This window comes from Triturus cristatus, chromosome 8 (assembly GCF_964204655.1).
Source record: "Triturus cristatus chromosome 8, aTriCri1.1, whole genome shotgun sequence".
NCBI lineage: Eukaryota > Metazoa > Chordata > Amphibia > Caudata > Salamandridae > Triturus > Triturus cristatus.
In genome coordinates, this window is record NC_140591.1 from 410,355,574 (window position 1) to 410,370,285 (window position 14,712).

Consider the following 14,712-nt stretch of genomic DNA (forward strand, 5'->3'; position numbering starts at 1 on the left):
TAGCACAAGGCAGCCTAAATATAGTTAAAGTTAAATTAGCGCAGGGGATTACATCAGCCATTCTTGTTAGATAGGGGTCTGGGCTTTGTTTTCCCCCTTGCACAGTGCAGTAAATTAGGTTGCTGCATTTCGTGAAAAATTCGTAAATGTTCCCATAATGTATTCATCATGTAAATTTGTCAATACATACATTCTCTTGATTTTAGCTAAAAATACAAAGGTAGAGTATACTAAATTATACATAAACAAAGTAATAACATAGAAAATAACTGATTTGAATTACATAAAGAAAAGAGAAAAATATAAGGTTAAATGTTGATACGTTTTATGAGTCCAAGACCCAGTATACCTTTGCTGCAAACAGAATGAGGCTTCAGTCAGTCAGTCTGCATCGCTAAAATGGCTGCTCACCTTACAGGTCACCCATGAGGTCAATTAATCACAAATTTCCTCTTGGGGACTACATTGTACAGAGCCCTATGATGTTTTATCCTTTCACTGTAGTCTGAAAATGGTCTTCTGCATTCTATGATCACTCCAGTGACAGCAGTCCTTAAAAACTGGGTGACATAGGAAGGGGGAACAAGGGATAATTGAGAGGGATGCATGAGGAAAGGGAGGAAAGTAAGGTGGATAGGCAGAGGTCAGGCATTTGCAAGGAGGAGGACTGCCTGCTTCACACTCTTTGCATGCTTTTGAATGCTAAACTATCCAGGTGGTTGCAATCTGCATAGAGATGCTATTCAACACCGGATTTCACATTGTACAGGTGAGGTATTTTGCTCTGTGACTGTCAGTTATGTCTGAGTCAACCGAAATTCATATTTTGTTAATATAAACAGATATTAATCAATCAATCAATCAATCACTGCATTTGTAAAGCGCGCTACATACCCGAGAGGGTCTCAAGGCGCTGGGGGGGGGGGGGGGGGGGGGGGTGCTACTGGTCGAAGAGCCAGGTCTTGAGGAGTCTTCTGAAGACCAGCAGGTCCTGGGTCTGTCGTAGGATGGTGGGGAGAGTGTTCCAGGTCTTGGCGAGGTAGGAGAAGGATCTGCCGCCGCCGGCGGTTTTTCGGATGCGAGGGACTGTGGCGAGGGCGAGGTTGGCTGAGCGGAGGCTTCGGGTGGGGGTGTGGAAGCTGAGTCGGTTGTTGAGGTAGGTGGGTCCGGTGTTGTGCAGTGCTTTGTGTGCGTGGATCAGGAGCTTGAAGGTGATCCTTTTGTTGGTGGGGAGCCAGTGCAGGCCTCTCAGGTGGAGTGTGATGTGGCTGTGGCAGGGGACGTCGAGGATGAGTCGGGCCGAGGCGTTCTGGATGCGTTGGAGTCGTCTCAGGAGCTTTTTTGTAGTTCCTGAGTAGAGGGCGTTCCCGTAGTCGAGTCTGTTGGTGATGAGGGCCTGGGTAACGGTTTTTCTCGTGTCGAGGGGGATCCATTTGAAGATCCTGCGGAGCATACGGAGGGTGTTGAAGCAGGACGCGGAGACGGCGTTGACTTGCCTGGTCATGGAGAGAGTGGAGTCGAGGATGACCACCAGGTTGCGTGCGTGGTCTGTGGGTTCTGGGGCTGTGCCTAGTGACGTGGGCCACCAAGAGTCGTCCCAGGCTGATGGGGTGGGTCCGAGAATGAGGACCTCTGTCTTGTCTGAGTTCAGCTTCAGTCTGCTGTCCTTCATCCAGTCGGCTACGGCCTTCATTCCTCTGTGGAGGTTAGCTTTGGCGGTGTGGGGATCTTCGGTGAGGGATATGATCAGCTGGGTGTCGTCGGCGTAGGAGATGATGTTGAGGTTGTGTTGTCGTGTGACGTGGGCGAGGGGGGCCATGTAGATATTGAACAGCGTCGGGCTGAGGGAGGATCCCTGTGGGACGCCGCAGATGATCTCGGTGGTTTTGGAGCGGAAGGGTGGGAGGCGGACGCTCTGTGTTCTGCCGGAGAGGAAGGATGAGGTCCAGGCCAGGGCCTTCTCTTGGATACCGGCGTCATGGAGGCGTGCTGATAGGGTGCGGTGGCAGACCGTGTCAAAGGCTGCTGATAGGTCCAGGAGGATGAGGGCGGCTGTTTCTCCTTTGTCCATCAGGGTCCGGATGTCGTCAGTGGCGGCGATGAGGGCGGTCTCGGTGCTGTGGTTGCTGCGAAAACCGGATTGGGAAGGGTCCAGGATGTTGTTAACTTCGAGGTAGCGGGTCAGCTGTTTGTTGACAATCTTCTCGGTCACTTTTGCCGGGAAAGGGAGCAGGGAGATGGGCCGGAAGTTCTTGAGGTCCTTGGGGTCCGCCTTGGGCTTCTTCAAAAGGGCGTTGATCTCGGCGTGCTTCCAGCTTTCTGAGAAGGTTGCTGTCTCGAAGGAACTGTTGATTGTTTTCCGGAGGTGGGGCGCGATGGTTGCGCTGGCTTTGTTGAAGACGTGGTGAGGGCAGGGGTCCGATGGGGATCCGGAGTGGATGGAGTTCATGGTTTTGATGGTGTCTTTGTCGCTGACGCTGGACCAGACGGTCAGGCGACTGGTGCGAGTGGTAGTCGCAGGGGTTGTGGATTCGGTGGTGGGTGCGGGGGGGGTCGGAGTTGAAGCTGTCGTGGATGTCGGTGATCTTGCAGTGGAAGAAGGTGGCCAGGGAGTCGCACAGGTCTTGAGATGGCGGGATGTCATTGGTGTTGGAGCTGGGGTTGGAGAGTTCTTTCACAATGCTGAAGAGCTCTTTGGTGTTGTGTGCGTTGTTGTCTAGGCGGTCCTTGAAGGCGGTCTTCTTGGCGGTCCTGATGAGTTGGTGGTGTCTGCGGGTGGCACTCTTGAGGGCTGTGTGGTTGTCTGGTGTTCGGTCGTGGAGCCATTTCTTCTCCAGCTTCCGACAGGTGTGCTTGGAGATCCGGAGGTCCTCGGTGAACCAGGCGGCTTTCTTGTTGGTGTGGTTGGTTGTAGAGGTCTTGAGAGGGGCGAGGGTGTTGGCGCAGTCGTTGATCCACTGTGTGAGGTTGGTCACGGCGGTGTCTGGGTCGGTGGGGTCGGTGGGTGGTCTCAGGGCGAGGGCGGTAGTCAGTTGGTCCTCGGTGACTTTGCCCCAGCAGCGGCGTGGTAGCTTTTGGGTGCGGTCGTGTGTGGTGGGTTTTCTGAAGGTGAAGTGGACGCATCTGTGGTCGGTCCAGTGTGGTTCGGTGGTGTGGTTGAAGGAGACGTGGGGGCTTGAGGAGAAGATGGGGTCGAGCGTGTGTCCAGCGGCGTGAGTAGGTGTGGTTACGAGCTGTTTGAGTCCGAGGTTGTCGATCAGGGCGGTGGAGTTGGCGTCGTTGTTGTTCTCGAGGTGGAAGTTCAGGTCCCCGAGGAGGATGTAGTCCGTGGAAGCCAGGGCGTGGGTGCTGATGAGGTCGGCGATGGTGTCACTGAACTGTGGGCGGGGTCCGGGAGGTCTGTAGGTGAGAGTTCCTCTGAGGGTGGTGTTGGGGTCAGTGTGGATCTGGAAGTGCATGTGCTCGGCGGTGGTGAGGGTGTCATCGGTGTTCGTTGAGATTTTGATGGAGTCTTTGTGGATGATGGCGATTCCTCCTCCCACTCCGTTGGTGCGGTCTCTGCGGGAGATCTTGTAGCCCTGTGGGATGGCTATGGCGATGTCTGGTGCTGAGGTGGCGTTCAGCCAGGTCTCCGTCAGGAAGGCGACGTCGGGGCGGTGGAGTCTAGGAGGTCCCAGAGTTCGATGGAGTGCTTGCGAGCGGAGCGGGTGTTGAGGAGGATGCAGTAGAGGTGGTTGGGTTCTCTGGCTGGTGGTGTGGAGGGTTGGATGCTGGTGAATCTGCAGTTCCGGCAGGTGAAAGGCCCCTGGGTGCGTTTCGGGGTGGCCTGGTAGCAGGGGTGGTCTCGTCTGGAGTTGAGTGCGTGGAGGGTGCTTGCGTCGTAGTGCAGTCTGGCGTTGCGAGGGGTGCGGGGTCCAGGGGTTCTGGCGCTGGGTGCGGTCCAGGCGCGGACGGGCGCAGACGGGCTTGCTGTATGCGCGCCTTCGGCGTGCCAGCGGCACGCCCGCTGCGCGGCCGCTTCGTGGCCTCCATATGAGGGCAAAGGGAGGGAGGAGTAGCTGGGAGGTGGGAGCGGGGCGACCAATGGGAGTGAAGGGGGCGGGGCCGCAGGGGCTCAGCGGCGGGGGAAAACCCAGGGAAAAAACGGCGGGAAAAGACAGCGGGAGAGGGACAACAGAGCACAGGGGTACAGAAAGCAAAGCACAGGGGCACAGAATGAAAAAACAAAGTGGCACAGAAAGCCAAGCGCAGGGGTACATAATAAAAAAGGGAGCGAGCAGTCAGGCGGCAAAAGTGGCAACGGAGGTTCAACCCACAGGGGGCTGCATGGCAGATGGGGGGAGCGACCTGCCTGGTGACAGGGTCAAAAGTCGCTCTCTCTACCACCGCTTCGCGGCCTCCATATGAGGGCAGAGGGAGGGAGGAGCAGCTGGGAGGTGGGAGCGGGGCGGCCAATGGGAGTGAAGGGGGCGGGCCGCAGGGGCTCAGCGGCGGGGGAAAACCCATGGAAAACCCGGGGGAAAAAACGGCGGGAAAAGACGGCGAGAGAGGGACAACAGAGCACAGGGGTACACAAAGCAAAACACAGGGGCACAGAATGAAGGCGGCAAAAGCGGCAACGGAGGTTCAACCCACAGTGGGCTGCGTGGCGGATGGGGGGAGCGACCTGCCTGGTGAGTGTTATAATCAAGCGGGCTCCCCTTTCTGTTAGTCATAACATGGGTATAATGCGTGGAGGATGCCAAACCCAGCATAAAACCTATCTCTAATTTCCTTATTACAGTCAAGTGTAGACAGAAAACCGCGCGGCTGTTCACTCGTCGTAACTTATTACGGCTGAGCTGTGATGTCATAATGTCTGCTGCCGGAGCCAGTCGCCCAGTTGAAATGCAGGTTAAGGAGCATCCTTGAAGTTACAGTTTAAACAAGGAAAGGAGAACTAACTAGTTATTGTGATCTGTTTTTCTAAAAAGAATAGTAATCAGCAAAAAGGACAGTTAATGGCAATATATTTTTGCACATACTTCATTAGCGGTAAGAAAGAATCTTTCAGAAAGTTACTACTCATTCTCAGCTATAACCCCTGCTCAAATCTGATTTACATTATACCAATCATAATATATATTTGCAGAAAATTACTAACTGCTTTTTGGAGCGTTTATTTTCATACTACAGATTCCGTTTTAATTCCTCATAACTACAATGAGACTATCTCTTTCAAATGAAGAAGCAAGACCCCAGGAATTTAAGATGCTTGTGGGAAGAATGAGGGTTTGATCATGTTGATCCAGCGGTGAACCAGCAACTCCAATACCATATACTCACCTGGGCCCATAAACACATACACACAGCCTGGAACTAACCGCTGGAGTCAAAATGTATTGATGAGGACAGAGAGAGAAGAACAATTGCACATTCACGAAAATTATAGTTACCTAGGATGGTGTGAAAACCAAACCCCTGGCCAAGGAGCTGGGAAGGGTCTCCCGGGAAAGATCAAGCGACAAAAGCTTCAGGACAGGAAACAGGACAGGGTTGATGACCTCTCTAACACCGACGCTTACGTAGCACCCCTCTCTGACACTCTCTTCCTCCTCGAGATTCTTCTGCGATCTTCTTCTAAATTAATTTAATTTAAGATAGATGGTTCTGCATTCGATTCTTCATCAGCATCTCTTGTCACTCCAACGGCATCCCGAGCTCTTCAGCATTCAGCAAATCTCCGTCGGACTAACTACCTAAGACTACCTCAATTATATTCTTTGATATTCCTGTACCGCCCATTAATGTTTCAATATCGTAAAAATATTAACTCTGATTGGACAGGCAAGGAGGGGGGAGATCATCACACCATGCTTAAGTGTTTTCATAGTCGACCCATTGTTCATAAATCCAACCCCTTTATTTTTTATTCAAAATTTTTATTCCCACCCGTATTCGCATTTTATTAGCAGCATTTGTTTATTTTTCCATGTATGTCTATTCATCCAGAAGTCTTCAATGTTTGTTCCCAGGGTATGTAACTTTTGTGTCCTTGGATTGCGTTCAAGTACAGCGTCACTCTTCCGGCTCAATTTCACCATGCATGTGTGGAGGTCAGGTGACTAACAGACTCTGGATTCATACGAGAGGCCCAAATACACGCTAATAAGAAAGTCAGAAAAACAAATGTTAATTTAAAAAATTTATGGTTTCACTGTATACCACCTATCTCTAATCTAAACCCCTTTAATCATTATTGCTTTCCCCGTGTTAGCATTAGTAAAATAGCTTGGTTTAGTTTCAGCAAAGCCGATGCCAAACATGTGAGCTTTCAAGATGTTATTTTAATAGCGTCTGCGCGTGTGCAAGAAATTCCCTCCAAGCGACAGCTCGTCATACTGCGTAGATGCAGTTGACGCATGCGCAATAAAGATTTCCCGTTAGCAGCCATTTTAGAATTTTGCTAGAGTTACTTATTAGTAAAACACATAAGCAAGCTTCTCTGTCTTTTATGTTCAATGTGTTGTGTATTAATTTACACAATACATAGTTAATACAATGTTAGAAGTTAAATGAGAGGATTGCTTCCGAGCAAGTATCTTTTTTACGAGTCTTTGCTCCATCAATGTATTATAAGGAATAAAATACCTTCTGCTGTACGTTACAAGGATATTGCAAGTCACTTCGGAATTCCATGACCACATAAAGGAACCTGGCATTCAGCCTCATTCCTCTATATGGTCATGCAACTCCTCCGTCACTTGCAATATCCTTGTAATGTTTGGCCGGGGGAAATTTCGCCCATGTACAAAATATGCATATCAATTATCTACCTATGACATCCTGGTATTTATTTTCTTATCACAGGCACATTTCCACATCAAAACGCACCTCTAATCATAAAATGTTGTTGTTTATTACAGGCAACTAGTGTTTTCACAATGAATCCCATTCTGATCCACTGCTCAGTAGTTTTTCTTCTGAGTATGTGATGCCCAAGCACTATGTATGTATGCCAGCTAGAGTGACATGAACACCAGTGATGCTGGTAGTGCACAGACAAAGAGCTAAGACATTTGGGTACCCACTTTCTTCTCACATACGGGGCGGTGTGACAACAACAGAAATGCAGATGGAACTGTCAGAAATACATTAGTGTCGGTGCTGTCTGTGTCTGGAAAGTCTGTGCATCATTTTTGGAAATAAACTGCTCCTTTAAGACAGAAGCAATAGTTCTTGTAATGCATGTTCTTCCCATAGCTAACATTGGCTTCGTCACTACAGCCTCCTTTTAAAATATAGCATTTAAAAAGAACAGGTGTTTGAGAGGAAAGGTGTGAAGAGGGTGAAATGAGAAGGGAATATCCCAAAATGTAGATTAAGAGGGAGAAGACGGGGGCAGACAAGAGGCAAATATATATGAGAACAAAGTCCATGATCAACCTGTCATTTCAGAAGACAGAGTTCCACAAAAGATTTACAGTATAGAACCTAAATAAACAGACCTATACAATTAAAAACAAATGCACATAATAAAATACGTAGATTTAAAAGGAGTTCACCATTTCAGCCCTCTTGAAATATATACTCAAATCTTCGTACATATGAACTCAAATTCTCATTACAGAACATAAATAATGACATAAAAACATTGAGCTGAACCCTAGAACACTAGAAAAAGGTCGTAGGAAAGAACAGGAAGGGGGAAATATACCTGATTTGTCAGCATGGGTGTGGGAAATACTATTTTTCTGGGAAGCAGGTGAAGATTAGAAAGGTTGGTATTTTGGGGGGAAATGAGAGAGGAGGAGGGTGTTATCTCATATATTATAAGGAGCAACATACTCCTACTGCACATTAAAACAATATTGCAAGTCAACTCGGTGTTCTGTGACTTTTCAAAAGCAATTGGCTTATGAGCTTGTGCCTGTAGGTGGTCACATAAATTCTTTTTTTTAAATTTAAAAAAAATATATTTTTATTAGAGCAGGAGAGAACAATAAAAGTAATTATTTTACACATCATCTTACATATCAAATAACCCGACCAATAAACAACACATACATGTTCAAAAAAAGGAATTTCATATTAAAATTTCAAACAGCACTGATAAAGAATCACCCTCCCCCAATCCAGATCTTAGCCAAGCCACTTAGTTTAAAAGTTTAGGTTAACCACCCAAAGCCAAATAAAGTGACAGGTGCATTATAAACAAATAAAGTGCAAAGTGCCATGTACAAATCATTTTCATTTATATTTTACATTAACAGACATGGGTCGTGCAGCCATAGGGGACAAAGAAGCGCCAAATAGCTCTAAATCTTATTACCGCTCCTACACGTTTGGCATAGGCCTCTTCAAGTTTATAAGTCTTAGTAAGCTTATTAAACCAATGTTCAATGCTAGGTTGTATGCTGGTTCTCCAATTTTGCAAAACCAGTGATCTAGCAACTGCTATAGCAATTAATATAAAATATTGTTGATATTTTGTGAGACATTTCACTTCTGCAGAGGAACCAAATAACACCAACATAGCTGACGGACAGATTTCTAGGGTTAAAATCCGAGATATTTCCTCAAAGACCGTTTTCCAGAAATGTTGTAAATCATTACATTCAAAGAATATATGTAACCATCCCCCATCCCCCTCACTATTACAGTGGAAACATTTATTTGGGCAAGTTAAAAACATTTTGGACAGTTTCAGAGGAGTAAAGTATAATAACCATCTAGAATTAGTGCCTCTGAGAGCTTTATTTGCTAAGTCATTCAACTTAGTCCACTCTTTATTATTAAACTTACAACCTGTCTCTAAATGAATTTTTTGCAGCTCTTTTCTCAGGACCTCTTCTGAATTGGCTTTCTGATGAAGTATCTGATACCAGGAGCCAACTCCTGCCAATTTATTTGCTTTCTGCCTGACAATTGGTCTTATGGTCTCATCTAAAATTGCATAGTTATTCTTAAGAAAATTAGATATTTGTGCAAAACTCACGGCCAGTGCAGTATTTGGCGTATTGGCATGAAGACAAACAGTCTCCCATGTAATTAAAGAATCTAGATTGTAAAAATCCGCCAACTGAAAATGTCCCTGTTCTTGCCATTGCTGACAAAGCCAATTGGAAAGTTTAAAACTTCCAGATGCTCCGTCCTGTAATGGGGTATATGCATGGAATAAAGGGATATTCCAAGATTTGAAAAATAGCTGCATTCTATCTGCTAAAGTAAAAATAACCTTATAACGCGTTTTTTTAGGAGGTTTTGCCAAGCGTAGAAAAGCCGGAAATCCAATGGCACTTTCATTTAGCATACACATCAAAATAAATGTGTCAAAAACAGAATTTTCCTTACCCAGTTGAGAAAACAAATCGAGTAAAGAAGCCTGATAATATGTTAAAAAATGTGGGAGTGCCAATTGAGATTACATCAAGTTGTAGTATAGAGAGCCTGACCCTAGGTTGTTTATTATTCCATACAAACCTCCTTATTAATTGATCCAGCTCCTTAAAATAGTAACTGGGGATTTTCATAGGGAGGTTAATGAATAAAAACAAGAACAGTGGAAGTACCGTCATTTTAATCATTGATACTCTTCCTACCAAGGATAATGGCAACAAAGACCAAATATCCAATAACTTTTTAACTTTAGTAAGCAAACTAACATAATTCATAAAAAATAATTGTGCATAATCATTTGTAACATAAATTCCCAAATATCTAATTGGATGTGGGGGTTTTAGATGGATGGTAGGTGGAAAATCTAGAGGAGTCGTATTAAATGTCAAAATTTCGGTTTTTGCATGATTAACTTTATATCCACCCACTTGGGTAAAATTTTGAATTTCATCTAGTAGGTTCTGTAAGTTATCTACTCCTGGCTTCAGATATAAAATAATATATGTATAAAGCTTGATTTTAGTCATACCCTCTATAGGGGGGACGATACTTATGTTTCTTCCGAATCTTCTGCGCCAGGGGTTCGATAAACAGCGAGAATAAAAGAGGAGACAACGGGCATCCCTGACGGGTGCCTCGCTTGATAGTAACTTTGCCATTTACTACACCGTTGATCATAATTATAGCTTCTGCACCTCCATATATTTTAATCAACATCTTAATAAGTTGTTGTGGAAAACCAAATTTTGATTAAAAAAAAAAATAACGCACTCCAATCCACCAAATCAAAAGCTTTTTCAGCATTCATCATCATAATCACCGCATCGGTCTGATTAATAGAAAAATAATCAATGGCTTGCATTAAAAAATGAGTATTTGATGCCATTAAACGTCCAGGAATTAAACCATTTTGATCACTATGAACCAGCTGTTGTGCACAGGGAGCAATCCTTTTAGGCCAAATTTTCATAAGAAATTTATAATCTGTATTTAACAGACTGATAGGACGGTAAGAACTTGGATCGGCAGGGTCCTTATCTTTTTTTTTTTTTTTTTTGTTTTTTTTTTTTGAAAATTTTATTGACAATAAATCAATTACAAGCATGGGCCTACAACCACCGGGGCCGGCCGCTAGATTCAGAAAGGCTCATACAGTACTTAAGGCAGTAGTCGACTTCCGGGGCCCAGTCCCGTACACGGCTCCGGATAGTCCTAGGGAAGCAGGATACATAGGTTTAACATAAATAACAAATAAAAAACAAAAGGCGAGGCATAAGGACAAAAGAGTGTGGGTCAGGCTACCTCCGGGGGACTCTACTTCAGACCTTCAAATAGCTATCAGGAGGAAGGAGTACTGATAGGTCGGGGGGGGGGTCACGGGAGAGGAACGTCTATAGTCGGTTATTCCAAAAGTCGCAAGGAACCATCAAGGGTCAGGGGGACAAAGCAATATCGGTGTCCACTAGGGGGGGAGTACAGATACCTCCACGATACACGTTCCATTGCCCCCAGATTCTACCCCATGCCCCCGGTTTACCACGAGCCACATACACAGTCTTCTCCCTGAACATGCACCAGTCCATGTTCTCCTTCCATACGGACACGGTGGGAGGCCGCTGGGAACCCCATAGCTGCGCTATATCTCTCTTGGCAATCATGTTCCCCAGGGCCGCCCACCGAGTCTGAGCCGCGTTATAATCATTGGGCTCCCACACATTCAGGACACAGCGACGCACCTCTGGCAACAGCGCAACCCCGGTGACTTGTCCCATGACCTCATGAACCCGGCGCCAGTATTCAGCCACCTCGCGGCACTCCCAAAGGATATGGAGAAAGGTGGCACTGAGCCCACATCCCCGCTTACAGAGCCCGTCTTCAGAAAATCCCATCGAGACCAAACGGGGACCCGTCACATACACCCGGTGGAGAATCTTAAGCTGGACCAGGCGGAGACGGGCTGGAATGGCCACTTCCTTGGGGGACGACAGTGCGGACTGCCAGTCCTCGTCGTCCAGTTCCACCCCATCCCCCGTCCACGCCTCCCGGAGGCGCACCAAGAGGTCAGCCCGATTATTGATAAGTTTTTTATAAATTAAAGAGATAGTACTGTCGGGGACATGACCATCAAGTATGCGGTCCTCGAGGGGCGAAGAAGCCGGGATCTTGGCCCCCTCCCCAAAAACCGAGAGCAGGGCATGCCGAACCTGGGCGTAGCGAAAGAACTCCCTTTCCGTAAGTTCCTATTCGCTCTGGAGCGCCGCGAATGTTTTAACCGCACCCTTTATCCATAAGTCTCCCACTCTACTAATACCAATCGTGTCCCAACGTTCAAACCCCTTCGTTGTCCAGAGGCTTCCCAGTCGGTCGGAGGCAAACAGGGGAGTAGCACATGTTAATCGCTCACTCCAGCCCATGGCTGCATTGGCAGCCCTCCAGATCCGTACCGCAATCTTAGTAGGGCCCGTAAGGGTCCGTCCAGCCGAGCTGGAGTAAAGTGCCCTGTTATAATTTCCGCCGGGAAGCAGGAATTTATCCATCTCATACGCCGGATTCAAGCCAGGCGCATACGTGGCATGGTTAATGGCCGATAGCTGTGAGGCCCAATAATACCTGCGAATGTCGGGAAGCGCGATGCCCCCGTCATACCAGGGGAGAGTAAGTTTTGCCAGAGCGATACGAGCCCGTCCGTCCCACACCAGTCTCCTCTGCAGGCTCTCCACCTCCCGAAAGTAGGACACAGGAATGACATCGAAGGAGTTCTGAAGTGCATAGAGGAATCTGGGAAGGGACATCATTTTAAACAGCGCTGCCCGACCCAGCGGGGACAAGGGCAGCTTACACCACCGAGCCGTGTCCTCCCTCAAACGCCGAAGTGGAAGCAGGAGATTCTGCTCATAGCGAGCCACCGGGTCCATCGAGACGTATATTCCCAGGTATTTAAAGCCGGACAGAGATAATTGGATCGGAAGCCGAGGCGGCAAGAGAGGAGGGTCGCCGGAGATAGGATAGACACAGGATTTAGACCAGTTGATCGTTAGACCCGAATTTCTCCCAAAGGAAGTCAGAACATCGAAGAGAACATTAAGCGACTGCCGCGGCGAGGTGAGATACAGGAGAATATCGTCTGCATACAACGAGACCCGATCCTCGAAGCCCGGGGCCCACCGAATCCCTCTGAGCAAGGGCTCCCAGCGGAGCCAAGCAGCGAGCGGCTCCAAGGCAAGAGCAAAGAGCAGAGGGGACAACGGGCACCCCTGCCTCGTACCCCTACCGAGAGCGAAGGGCCGAGAGACCCGACCATTAACCACCACCTGAGCAATGGGTCCCGTGTAAAGAAGCTTCACCCAGCCAAGAAATCCTTCCCCAAAGCCGAATTTGGTCAAAACAGCCCAGAGGAATGGCCACTCGATGGTATCAAAGGCCATCGTGGCGTCTAAAGAAACCAGCACGGCCGGTTCGGAGAGGTACGCCGCCCTGGCGAGGGCGCCGTGAAGACGCCGCAAGTTAAGAGCGGTGTTACGGTGAGGGATGAAGCCGCATTGATCAGGATGAATCAGATCGCAGATAACGCTCAACAAACGATTGGCAAGGACTTTGGCCAGGATTTTAGGCTCTGCGTTTAGCAGTGAAATAGGCCTATAGGAGGCACAGCGGTCTCGTGGCTTACCGTCCTTGGGGATCACGACTATCGTAGCCAGACGCTGGTCGTCAGGAAGGGAACCTGCCTCAAGGGATTCCTGAAACATACGACGGAGGAAGGGAGCGAGTTTATCCGGGCGCAACTTATATAGTTCAATAGGCAGACCGTTGGGACCCATCGCCTTGCCCGAACGAAGGGACCGAATCGCAGATGCAATTTCATCTACAGACAAGGGGGCGTCCAGCTGCTCACGGTCTTCGACGGACCGGCAGGGCAAAGCAATATCCCTCAGCAGAAGGCAAGAGTCTTCCTCGTCCCTATCAGTCACCGGGGAGTACACGGCCCGGAGGTGGTCAGCAAAACATTCCACAATCTCGCCAGGCTCAGTCAGACACACTCCATCCGAGACACGCAGCTCCGGGACCACACGATTCACTCTCTCCTTCTTATCCAGCCACGCAATCAACTTTCCCGCCTTGTCCCCGGCATCATACAATCGACCCTGCTGCTCCCTATACATCGTTTTGGCAGCGTCAGTGACAAGAGACCTGTATTCAAACTGTTTCAGGCTGAGGGCATGGAGCCCGTCCGGAGTGACACCCGTCTCCAAGGCCGACTCCAGCCCCGAGAAGTCAGTCTCCAGCTTCACCACTGCCTCACTCTTATGCTTCTTAGCCACCACTATCTGGGAGAGGGCGTGTCCGCGAATTACGGTTTTAAAGGCTTCCCACAGGGACCTTGCGGACGACACCGACCCCTCGTTTTCAAGGAAGTATTGGTCCATAGCCTTAACCAGACTGTCGCGAGTCGTAGGGTCTCGCAGGTACCACGGGTTGATGGGAGCGATCCGCCCTGCAGACCGCGACTCGGTGTCAAAGAGCAACCACAGCGGGGAATGATCGGAGATACCCCGCGCCAGGTGCCTAATCTCTCGTATCCGACCAGTCTGTGCCGCGGGCATAAGGAAATAGTCTAACCTAGAAAGACTCCCATGCGCCCCGGAGTGAAAGGTGTACTGACATTGGTTCGGATGCATTAATCTCCAACTATCTACCAGACCGAAGGTCTCCAGCAGTCCACCAAGCCATGCCTGGGCAGCGGGGAGGGCCCTGGGTGGGTGACGATCCAGGTCACCCGAAACCACCGAATTAAAGTCCCCGCCCATAAGCAAAAGACTATCCGGAAGTTCAAGCAGCATTCGACCCAAGTCCGCAAAGGTGGAGTTCTGGAGGCCCGGGGGGGCGTAAACTGAGACCAAGGAAAGGGGCTGCCCCTCCCACCTTCCAGTCAGACACACATAGCGCCCTCTGTCATCCGAGATTACCCTAGTGATATCCAACGGAAGTGAGGATCGCAGGAGAATGCCCACCCCCCTGGAACCAGTTGTGAAACCAGAATGGGCCACGAGGCGGTATCCCCCCCTGTTCATTGCATGACAAACATTACCAACCAGATGCGTCTCCTGGATAAACACCACATCAGGAGTCAGACGGCGCAAATACTGCAGTACTACACCTCGTTTGATACGGTCCCCCAACCCATTGACGTTCCATGACATCAGCCTCAACCCGTCCCCCCCCATCCCCTCCGATAGATCAAAGACCCCCCATTCAGTAGCACAGTTCCCGAATCTGGACAAAAATCAGTACCTCGCCCTGCAAACGAAAAAAACACAGCAAAACAACCCCTCCCTC

General features: G+C 48.5%; 1 protein-coding gene across 1 annotated transcript in view; it reads left to right on the plus strand.

Moving 5' to 3' along the window:
* Positions 1–8,425, plus strand: part of LOC146802215 (guanylate cyclase soluble subunit beta-2-like) — a 194,387-nt gene extending 185,962 nt beyond the window's left edge. The window contains exon 15 of the mRNA XM_085623736.1: positions 8,253–8,425. Coding sequence (XP_085479862.1) covers positions 8,253–8,425 — 173 coding nt within the window. The remainder of the gene's footprint in view (positions 1–8,252) is intronic.
* Positions 8,426–14,712: the final 6,287 nt, after the last annotated feature.